Source organism: Sceloporus undulatus, chromosome 9 (genome assembly GCF_019175285.1).
Source record: "Sceloporus undulatus isolate JIND9_A2432 ecotype Alabama chromosome 9, SceUnd_v1.1, whole genome shotgun sequence".
NCBI classification, from domain to species: Eukaryota; Metazoa; Chordata; class Lepidosauria; order Squamata; family Phrynosomatidae; genus Sceloporus; species Sceloporus undulatus.
Genome location: NC_056530.1, coordinates 20,746,129 through 20,756,863, shown reverse-complemented (window position 1 = coordinate 20,756,863; position 10,735 = coordinate 20,746,129). Strand labels below are relative to the sequence as shown.

General features: G+C 48.2%; 2 protein-coding genes across 2 annotated transcripts in view; both read right to left on the bottom strand.

The window, feature by feature from the left end:
* Positions 1 to 1,507, bottom strand: part of TTC9B (tetratricopeptide repeat domain 9B) — a 3,343-nt gene extending 1,836 nt beyond the window's left edge. Inside the window, exon 1 of the mRNA XM_042440375.1 lies at positions 846 to 1,507. Within this exon, the coding sequence (XP_042296309.1) occupies positions 846 to 1,407 (562 nt within the window). The 5' untranslated portion in view covers positions 1,408 to 1,507. The remainder of the gene's footprint in view (positions 1 to 845) is intronic.
* Positions 1,508 to 2,503: 996 nt separating this feature from the next.
* On the bottom strand, positions 2,504 to 10,515 carry LOC121915539 (cyclin P). Its single transcript, XM_042439862.1, is given in 10 exon segments — positions 2,504 to 2,971; positions 2,973 to 3,033; positions 3,723 to 3,904; positions 4,150 to 4,308; positions 5,359 to 5,514; positions 6,171 to 6,266; positions 6,933 to 7,039; positions 7,464 to 7,557; positions 8,257 to 8,331; positions 10,510 to 10,515. Coding segments are annotated over 10 exon segments (1,056 nt in total). The 3' UTR covers positions 2,504 to 2,851.
* Between the last annotated feature and the right edge of the window lie 220 nt (positions 10,516 to 10,735).

The window sequence follows — 10,735 nt, the reverse complement described above, 5'->3', positions numbered from 1 at the left end:
AGCTATGAAGGCTCCTGCATCTTTCCACTCTTCCCCATGCATCTGAGGCTCAAGTCTATGGGATCTCATGCTACTTTCCACTCTGCCCATGCATCTGTGGCTCAGGTCTACAAAAGCTTGTGCTACTTTCCAGTCTACCCCATGCATTTGAGGTTGAGGTCTATGAAAGCTCTTGCTCCTTTCCATTCTATCTCATGTTTCTGAGGAAGTAGGCTCAGGTTTATGAGAGCTCATGGTACTTCCCACTCTATCCCATGCATCCGAGGATGCAGACTCAAGTCTATGAATGGTACTTTCCATTCTACCCCATGCATGCACCTGAGACTCAAGTCTATAAAAGCTGGTGCTACTTTCCACTCTAACCCACACATCTGAGGAAGTAGGCTCAGGTCTATGAAAGCTCAAGGTACTTTCCACTCATGCATCCAAGGAAGCAGGCTCAAGTGCTATTTTCCACTCTGCCTCATGCATCTGAAGCTCAAAGGCTATGAAATCTCATACTACTTTCCACTCTGCCTTATACATCTGAGGCTCAAGTCTACAAAAGCTCCTGCTACTTTCCATTCTACCCCATGCTTTTGAGGTTCAGGTCTATGAGATCTCCTGCTACTTTCCACTCTGTCCCATGCATCTGAGGCTCAAGCCTATGGAAGCATGGGCTACTTTCCACTCTGAGTCTCAAGTCTCTGAAACCTCAGGCCACCAACTTCTCTCTCTGAGTGAGCCTCCCTTGGCTGCTGGGTCCCCCATCCTGACCCAGGGCTGCCCTTGCAAGTGGGGCCAAACCAAGCTGCTCTTTGCCCTCCCCCTGAGTCCCTGGCTTCCCGGCGGGGTCCCTTGCTCACCGGTCAGGCTGTTGTAGCACTCGATCTCGGTGCTCTCCACCAGCGCCCTCTGCTCCTCGGAGAGCCTCCGCCAGCGGTAGCAGCATCCCCCGGACCCTTCGCCCAGCAGCAGGCTGTTTTGCTTCTCGGAGGAGGAGGAGGATGCTGCTGAGGATGGCCCTGATGCTGCTGTCCCTGCCGCCCCATCGCGATCGCCGCCCGAGGACTCCTCTCCTGCCAGCAGCCCCTTGAGCTGCAGAAGAGCCCGGTGGTACTTGCCGATGGCCTCTCGGAATTTCTTCTGCTTGTAGCATCGGGCCCCTTCGGCCTTGAACTCCACCGCCGCCTGGATCTTGGCCTCCAGCTGGGCCCCTCCGGGCCCCCCGGATTCTGGGCAGCTCCGCTGGAAAGGCCCGCTGGTCTTCTTGTCCTCCATCATCATCATGGCCCTGGTCCTCCTCCCGGGCTTCACAGGAGGCGGCAGGGGCAGCAGCAGAAGGCTGGCTCCATCCTGCTGGGCTCCCCCTTGGAAGAAGGCCTCTCTCCGGTGGGGCAGGGCTGGGGGGGAAAGGGGGCTGTGCATCAAGGCCCAGGACCCAGGGAAGGGGGGCAGAGGGGCCACCAGCCCAAGAGGCCGCCCAGGAGCAGCGAGCCAGGCAACAGCAGCAAGAGCAGCAGCCAGCAGCAGCTCTTCAGCACCGCGGACAGCGCTCTAGCAGAGCACGATGGGAAATTCTTTGCCCTCCTCTTCTTGCATCAGCATCAGCGCCGCCAGCCTGAGACAGGACCCAAAGGCCTGCGTCAAGCATCCCTTTGGAGGCCCTTGCAACTGCCCTGGCTCAAGGCTAGGCAGCCCCAGGAGATGGACCTTTGGCAGGCTCAAAGACAAAGATGGGTGCAATACCGGGTGTCCCCCAAAACCAGACACTGTCTTATTTTTATTTGTCCCCAAGGAGGCACGCTACGGCTTGTTTTTGGGGGATGTCTTGTTTTTATTAACAACCTACATTTACTCAAATCTAGTTAAGTCGTCTTCTTCTGGAACGTGGCCATAACTCTCCAAACCCGGAATTTCCATCCTCAATTCCTTGCTTCCCTTTCGAACCCTCGGCCCCAATCTTTCCGCTCCCTTCCCGCCCCCTTTCCATTCCGCACCAAGCCTATCCCTATCTTATTTTCAGGGTATGGCTTATATTGCGCAAATGCTTAGAAATCCTGCTACGGCTTATTTTATGGGTATGTCTTATTTACGGGGAAACGGGGTAGACGGAACGGTTATGTAAAAGAGACAACAACGCAATACGCTGGCCCCTCCATATTTGCAGGTATGTGATATTTGCGGATTTGATTAACTTTAGACCATCTGGGGTTAGTCTGGGTAGAATTCATTACTTAGGGTTCCAGTTCTATCCCTGGATATGAGGGCTGCTAGACGCCATCGGTGAAAGGGATGCTTCTCTGCTGTGTGCAATCTGCTGCATCATGTATCACCCATAAAGCTTATGTTAAAGCAGTGTCAGTGTTGGACACCAAATGAACCCTAAGGTCTGGAACCGTAGCCAGTTCAAGCAGAGAAAAGAAACATGCGCACACATTGAGAAGAATAAGGAGATAATAAAATACTTTATTAGACATTTGATGAGCCCCATTTTCTTATGAGGCATCGATTCTTTTCTTTTTTTAAAAGGCCTTGTGGCAGCTCAATAGGACTGAGCTGGGAAACGCCTGCCGTTGTGGCATAATTTTGTTAAAATGCCATAAGTGAGAGGTAAAGCGGGAAAGAGTGGCATGGCACACTGCGCATACAGAGAGAAACGATAGAAGTAGTAGAATAGGGAAAGGACGAGAATGAACAACACATATAGACACATAAAAATACTTGCCAGCAACACACAAATTAATCCTTCACACTTGGCCAACTTGATGGGTTTCTGGCCATGAGCTTTGGTCATCCGCTGAGTGGGGCAATGGTCCCAGGAGTGACTCCTTTCAGCCAGTCTGTGAAAAAATGCAACTGTCCCCATCCTTCATGCGATGGGACTCCCCAGGCAGCGACTCAGGTACTCAGAGGCTGTGATGGCTGCGCTGGTGCTGACACAGAGTTTGTGAGGCCGGGAGTATTTCAGGAAGATGGCATGCAGGGGGGCAGCTGGGTCCTCGCAAAGCGGCTTTGGCCATGTAGGGGTAGACTGCGGACAGTTCATACTCGCTGTAAAACAAAACCCAGAGCAGGTAAGGCACCGTGCAAAGCAGGGATGCCGATTTTGCAGGAAATAGTAGTAGTAGTAGTAGTAGTAGTAGTAGTTAATGCTGCTCGCTTGAGAGATCAATGTATGGTACAAAACGGGGTTTCATGTCACAGCGACGAGTTCATTTAAACACTTTCATTGTTAGCTCCCACTCTGTTTTAGCAAGTCCTATTTCATTTTGTATCCCACTTTATTAAATTTGCTTTTAGTTAGTCTGCGTCCTTTTTAAACTCCCCATTTGAGTTTTAAGTGCGACTTCAGTTTTATCTTTGTATATATGCATACATTTTGATTTTTTTTAATCTTGTATTTTATATGTTGTAACTTTGAATTTAGTCTTCTATTGATATGGTCAGCGGACTAAGCAATAAACTTGTTGTTTGCAGGAAATATTATTATTATTATTAGTAGTAGTAGTAGTAGCAGTAGTAGTATATATCTATGTGTGTGTGTGTGTGTGTATCCCCCTGTATCAAGACTTGCCGTCCCACAGTCACAGCATGAAACAGGGAAGGGTTCTTCCATCACTGGGTTGAAGGAGTTTACTGTTTTGGTCACCTAAATTCCCATTGCAAGGCAGACCAGGAAATGACGTAAAAGCATAGTACTGGAAGGGGTTTGATTCCCCCCCCCCAAAAGACCCTCTTACCTGTATGAATGGAGTTTGGTAAAGGATTCCTGGAACATCTCCATCTCTCTGAGGCCAGGCTCCTGAAGAAGCAAGCGCTGTGCCAGGTGCAAGGCAGCGAGAGCCAGCTGAGCAGGCTCAAAGCGCACACAGTCCACCTCCATCACAGAGAGCTCCAGGAAATACTGGGCCAGGTAACGCAGCTGGCAAGGCAAGAAAAGGAGTGAGAAGAAGAGAGGAGTCAACAGTTTGGCTGCCATACATCAAGCAGAGCAAACCAGGGCTGGCTTCTCTTTGTCCTCCAAAGAGCAAGAGACACTGAGTCTCTTCCAAACTTTGAGTAGCAATAGCAATAGCATTTACATTTCTATTCCACTTCATAGCAAACTCAGTGGTTTACAATCTGTAGTCCCCCCCTCTCATCCCCCATGAGATTTCTGAGGTTCACCTCCAAGGTGGAATGGGTGACTTCTGCCAGCCAGCGGAGCAGGTGGACAGGGTTGGCATAATGCAGCTCAAACTTCAGGCGGGTCAGGATTTTACGTTCCATGCGCAGCAGCTCCTTCCGGCTGAACGAATCCCCCGTCATGAAGCACAGCTGGGCCGGCTGCAGGTGAGAAGGGGATCAGGTGGCAGCCGGTGGCTTGGGGAAGGGGGGCTTCTTGATGCAGTGTTTGTGTATGTGGAAGAGTTTTCTTTTGGGATAGAAGAGCCATTCCCACAAAGGCTCTGACTGCTTGCCGTCCCTCAAAACCCTCCCTAGGAATGAGCAGGTCATCTAGGTTGCTGTCCAGCCAACACCTATCCTGGCCAGAATGCCCTCAGAGCTGCAGTAGAGCCATGACACCACCATAATTAAACATCCCATCTTTCCCACAATGACCATAGCTGAATAGGCCACAGCAACTATGGATATCATGACAACGTGTAATAACTGAGATTGGTGGAAGGATGTCTCGCACTGATAAAATCATAGCTCCTCAAGGTATTTTCTTTAGGTGTGGTCAAGGTGTCGCCTTGCAATTGCATGTATTATTTTGACTCTCAGCCTCCCCAGACTCCTGGCCTTTTCCAGGCCTCCAGGAGCAGCAATTCACTTTCTGCATGGCTCATCTGCACTGTTAAATAGGCCTGCAGAAAACCCACCACCAGACCATGAAACCAAATGCACACCTTCTGCTGCCATCTTGACCCATACAGCAGAAGTAGCTATTCAGTGGGGGATGGCATCTGTGCAAAACCATACAGCTTACCATCATCTCATACTTCAACATTTTGCAGATGAAAGCTGGGACGTGTGTAGCCAAGTCATGTCCGAATGTGGATACAATGGCAAAGTTATTAACAAAGAAGAACTGGAAAGCTAGAAGAAGCTGCGGCAGTTTGCTTTTGCCTTGGCCTACTGGGAAGACAAAAATACACCCCTCTTCCCTCATCCAACTGAATTAATTTGGTGTAAACTACATTGGGACTTTGAACTGTTTGCACCAACAGGATATGCAAACTGAGGACAAAAGAGGAGAGGTTAGTGCTGGGGGAAAGAAAAACTGGGACATTTTAAAATCAGTTGAAATAACTGGGACCAATCTGGAAGCAGTCCTTCCTGGATAAGACACAAGGCTCTCCCTGGTCCTTCCAATATCAGCTTTCCACTTACCTCTGGGCAAGTGCTGTCTTCCACTTTGCAGGCCAGGAAGAGGCAAGCGATGCCAAGGAGCTGCAGGCTGCGGATGCGCACCTTGCCTGCTCTCATGTAGCCATTCATCAGGTAGACTGTCAGGTAAAGTGTCTCATCTAGCAGGCCCAAATATTCCTGGAAAGAGCAAGAGTTGAGGGCAGAGGTAGTGACACATGGTTTGTGTGTGTATGTTTTGCAGTAGGGACTCTTGGATTTGGTGAAGGACAGGGATGGACAACTGATGGGGAGGCCACATTGCCGCCCAAGGGATGCTAAGACGGCTGCATACCTTCCAACATTTCACAGATGAAAATGAGGACATAGTCAGCCAAGTAACATCCTAGTGATCTCTATGCATTAAATACCAACCACAGTGGCTCACAGATTGTCATTGAAGCACATGCTCCTGTTTGGAAATTAGGACAGTAAACTCGAAGTGAAATGAGGGGATTATTCTTTCTCACCTATTTAGGAAGATAGGAAGAGGAACACTTAATCTCGCTACCTTGGTTTTTGCCAGAGGATGGAGGCAGAGCAGAGGGTGAGCCCTGACACCACAGCAATTAACAGAGACAGTTAATTGCATGGTCAACAAAGTTTTGTTAATTGTTGGAGGGGGCTGTTCTGTTAGCTATACTGCAGATTGGCAGACTGTCTTGTCCTCCCGCCTGCAGTTGAGCCCTCCAAAATTGGAGAATGTGTACCCTCACATCCCACTTTGAGATGATTCGTGGAAACTGGGGACTCAGGACCAGGTCCCTGTTTGGATGGGCAGTCTTGTAAATACCTACATGAACTTGCACGAGCCAGTCAATGACAAGGGCGCGCATCTCCGCTGTGATGGAGCGTGGCAAGTCAAAGGCTTGGAACGCATACAATTGCTGCTTCTGCTGGGGAAAGGAAAAGCAAGAGCCGCCGAGTGAGGTTTGTCTTCCATATCCTATACATCCCTCCCCAAAGTCATGGCTGTTCTGGCCATGGCATATATTGTCTTTGGCTTCCTATCCAGACAGTCAACTCACATTAACCATTTTGATGTAAACAAAGTTCTGGTACTAATGGGGTTGCCAACTTTTCAAAACAGCAATAAGAGACAATCCGGATTGATAACATGGAGGTAGGGAGGGGAGTTTCCTTGTTATCAAGTTGTTACCATAAATTGTTTAGTCTTCCAGGTGCCAGAGGACTGTTATTTTAAACAGCCAGTCCATATACTGAGTTCTTCCTCCTCTGCCCTAGATGTTACCACTCAAGCTGCGTCTACACTACAGAATTAATGCCGTTTGACACTGCTTTAACTGCCGTGGCTCGGTGCTGTGAAAATCTGGGATTGTAGTTTTGTGAGCTATTTAGCCTTCTCTAACAGAGAGCTCTAGTGCCACAACAACAACAACAACAACAATCCCAGGATTCCATAGGATGAAGCCACAGCAGTTAAAGCAGTGTCAAATGGCATGAATTTTGCAGTGCGGCAGCAGCCTTAGAATCAAGTTTCCCATTAAGTTGCTCATCAAGTAGGCTACAGGTACTATGTTCCTCCCTCTCCAACTCACCATCATGCTGCTGAAGATGTCATAGGCGTATTCTCTCTCTAGGCCCATGTCCATCCGCAGCATGGCTTGGGACAGTTCCTCGGCAAGGGATTCTGAGACAGGAACAACTAAGGAGGAGAGAAATTACTGTGGTTCATGCAGCCTGGCTCTCTTGGTGAAGCCATCCATAGCTGTCTGTTCTGCAAGGTACGTCACTCAATCAATCACTTCATTTATGCCTCACTTTCCCCTCCAAGATTAGGACTCAAGATTAGGATTTGCAGAGTTAAGAGAAACACAAGCAAAATCACATGCATCATTAAGAAAATATAAAACAGTCGAATCACAGATGACCCCAGGGCCATCCAACCCGCTGCCATGCAGGAAGCTGTAGCTACTTGAGGTCCTCAAGAGAGGAGAGATTGAACCTGGGTGAAAGTATGAGCCTAGTTGTCTCACCCTCCATCACAGGGCTGTCTTTTCATGGATTCCTAACACATCTCCCCTTTTTTTGTTCGTCCTGCAACCAGCCCTCCTCTGAACCCCTCTTACCTCTTTGCAAAGGGGCTTCTAACAGCGTCCTGGGACAGATAGCTCCCAACTTCTCAGAAGCAAATTCTTTTTCATGGTTTCCTGGGGCCTTTTTCTTCTGCAGGAAAGATTTGGGCAGAGGGAAGTTGACAGCAAGAGTGCTAGAATATACCAGCAGCATCCTTCCCAGAGAGTAAGAGACACTGTTCATGTAGGGCCCCCCAGCAAGCATTCAGCAAAACAAATGCATGCAGATGGATGGGACGTTGCTCTTGACAAGCACTTGTGCCTTAACACAAGACAGTGGCATCATTAGGGTTCGTGTCACCCTGTGTAGTAACTCATGGTGTCACACACACACCCCATTGACCTCCTCCACAGGGCACTCCATTCCATCCCACTGATCCCCCTTTATCCATCTTCTTTTTCCCCCAAGTGGTATAACACTCTTGTTCATTTTGATCTGGAACTGTTGGCACACAGTCCAGTTATATGGGCAGCTGCATCCACACTGCGGAAATAATCCAATTTGACACCACTTTAACTGCCATAGCTCAATGCTGTCGAATTCTGGGAAGTGTAGTTTGTTGTGACACTTTTTTTGATGTGAAAACCAACTACACTTCCCCGGAATTCCATAGCACTGATTCAGGGCAGTTAAAGTGGTGTCAAACTGGATTATTTCTTCTGCAGTGTGGATGTAGAGGGAGAATGAGGTTTCACTGCTGAAGTGAGCTCTGAATTCTGACTCTGTGTAAATGATAACCATGGCTACCAAAGTACGGTGATCATCCAGGCCAGCAAATACACTCACCTTCCTGGATCCTTGTTCACTGTTCAAACCTTTGTTGTCCTTGCTTTTCAAAGGTTCCCTTTTCTCATCCGCTGCCTGCAAGCAAGCAAAATTGGGGAGGATTTAAAGGGCGCAGAGAAGGTTACCCTCCACTCCTGTTCTGTTCAAGTTCCTTAACTTAAGGAGTGCTACCCATCCATCTCCTAAAAGGGTTTGCTCAAGCTCAGGTGGAGCAGAGGGCACAAGTATTCTATGAGCCCTGTTGGGGACGGAGCTGTGGAATGATCCCTTTCCACAAAGGTGAGACAGTTGGAGGGATGAGAAAGGGATTCTCCTCCTGGATCAGTGGTTCTCAAGCTTCCTAATGCAGTTCCGCATGTTGTGATGACCCCCTGGATAGAGGAGTGGTGTCTCTGTTCCTAAGAGCATTGGAAATATGTGTTTTCCGATGGCCGACTTAGGCGACCCCTGTGAAAGAGTCATTCGACCCCCAAAGGTACAACCCAGGGTTGAGAAACAGTGTTTTAGACACTGCAAGCGAGCCCTCTCCTGTCCCTCTTGACTTTGAGCAAGCTAGGAAAGCCAGGCATCTACTGCACCTGGGATTGCATCTGAGCACATGCAGAGTAGAAACCTTCCCTCCACGGCCTGCATCTAACAAACTGCACCTGGGATTGGATGGAAAGCCTTCCAGCTACCTGCTGGGCTTTCAAACCATTCTGTTTAAAACCCTCTCAAGGGGTGTCTTGCTTGAGAAGCAGGAAAAAGATTGCTCCCTGCGAGATCAACACCAGATCCTCTCCAAAGTTGCATCCCTTTGGTGGGAGAAAACAAGGCAAAAATAGTTCTTTGTGGTTTTTTCAAGCTATGTGGCCATGTTCTGGAAGAGTTTATCCCTGAGATGCCAGCCACAGATGCAGGCAAAACGTCAGGAATAAACTGTTCCAGAGCATGGCCACAGAGCCCAAAAAACTATGGATGCCGCATGAAAGCCTTCGACTTCACAAGGCACCAATAATTTCTCTGAAGATGCCAGCCACAGCTGCTGGCGAAACGTCAGGAATAAACTCTTCATAGCCCAAAAAATCCACCAAAACCTAAGGCAAAAATATCTCCCTTCCAATGAAGAAGATCCTCTCTAAATGCCTCCATTCTGGAAGCATTCTGGAAGAGCTGCCAGCGCTCCAGAAATAGTTGTCCAACATTACCTTCTCCCCAAGACAACAAACTCAGAGGCATCCCCTTACCGCTCTCCGTGGCACCAGCCAGGGGCTTGTGGCAAGATATGCCTTTGGCTTGCCCCACATATTTCCAAGGACAAAACCAGGACCTCAGCCCTTTCCAGAAGAGCAACCCTGGCTTCAGCCTCCTCCCAGGACCCAGGTTGGTTTAATTAGGGCTTGTTAGGTAATAAAAAAGCCCTACCACTAGGAAAAACACAGTGAGATCTCTTTTGGTTTTGATATTCCCATATTAACCTGCGGTACATCCTGCTACAAGATGTGGTGCCAAATAGATCAGCTGCAGGAGTGTATCTAGAAAGGGAGTGGGAACAAAAGGAAGGCATCGCCCCAAATAATAATTCTGTTCCCCAGATTACTATTTTATTTCAATCCCCAGATTTCTAGCACTGCAATAACTTAAAGCCTTGGTTGAAGCATTTAGAAACACAGTTTAGGCACCCAAAGAAAAGGGGCAGGCAAAGCGACCAAGGGAATGGAAGTACTGCAATATCATCCCAAATGTGCAAAACCATGGTATTTTTACACGTTGTAAAACATTACACATTGCAAACTTTAGAAACTCCATTGGCTTCTTCATCAGGCAAAGGTGTTAAAAATCACATGGTACAAAGAAGAAATGGGGGGGGGGGGGAACCCAATGCTAGTCATAGGCCTGCATTTGACACATCTTGACAAAATGCGGGCCTGTGACTAACATCGCCATTTTCTTTCTTTCCCCTGTGTGATTTTTAACACCTTTGCCCGACGAAGAAGCCAGTGGAGCCTTGAAAGCTTGCAACATGTATAATGGGCATTTTAGTTGGTCCAATAAATGGATCACTGTTTGGTGGATTTTGGATGATATTGTACTTTGCTATATGGCCAACATGCTGACCCCTGGCTATGGCTTCAGCAAATAGAAGAGTTTTAAAGGTTAATGATTTTCAATCTCTAATTGTCTGCAAACCTAGAATTTTGGGGAGGGAAAATTTTGAGGGAGGACAGAATTTTTATTGGGGGGGGGGGGCAAAGCCCTCTTCCCAACCCTCACCTCCATAGCTACACTTCAGCACTCAACCCAGCTACCAGATCCCTTTGGCTCTTATAATCCTGTTATAACGTATGGCACTTGCCATCACAGGCTATTGTGCCAAATACATTCGGCTGCATCTGCACTGCAGAATTAATGCTGCTTGACACCACTTTAACTGCCTTGGCTGAATGCTGTGGACTTTTATGATCGGTAGCTTTGTGAGATACTTAGCCTTCTTTGTCAG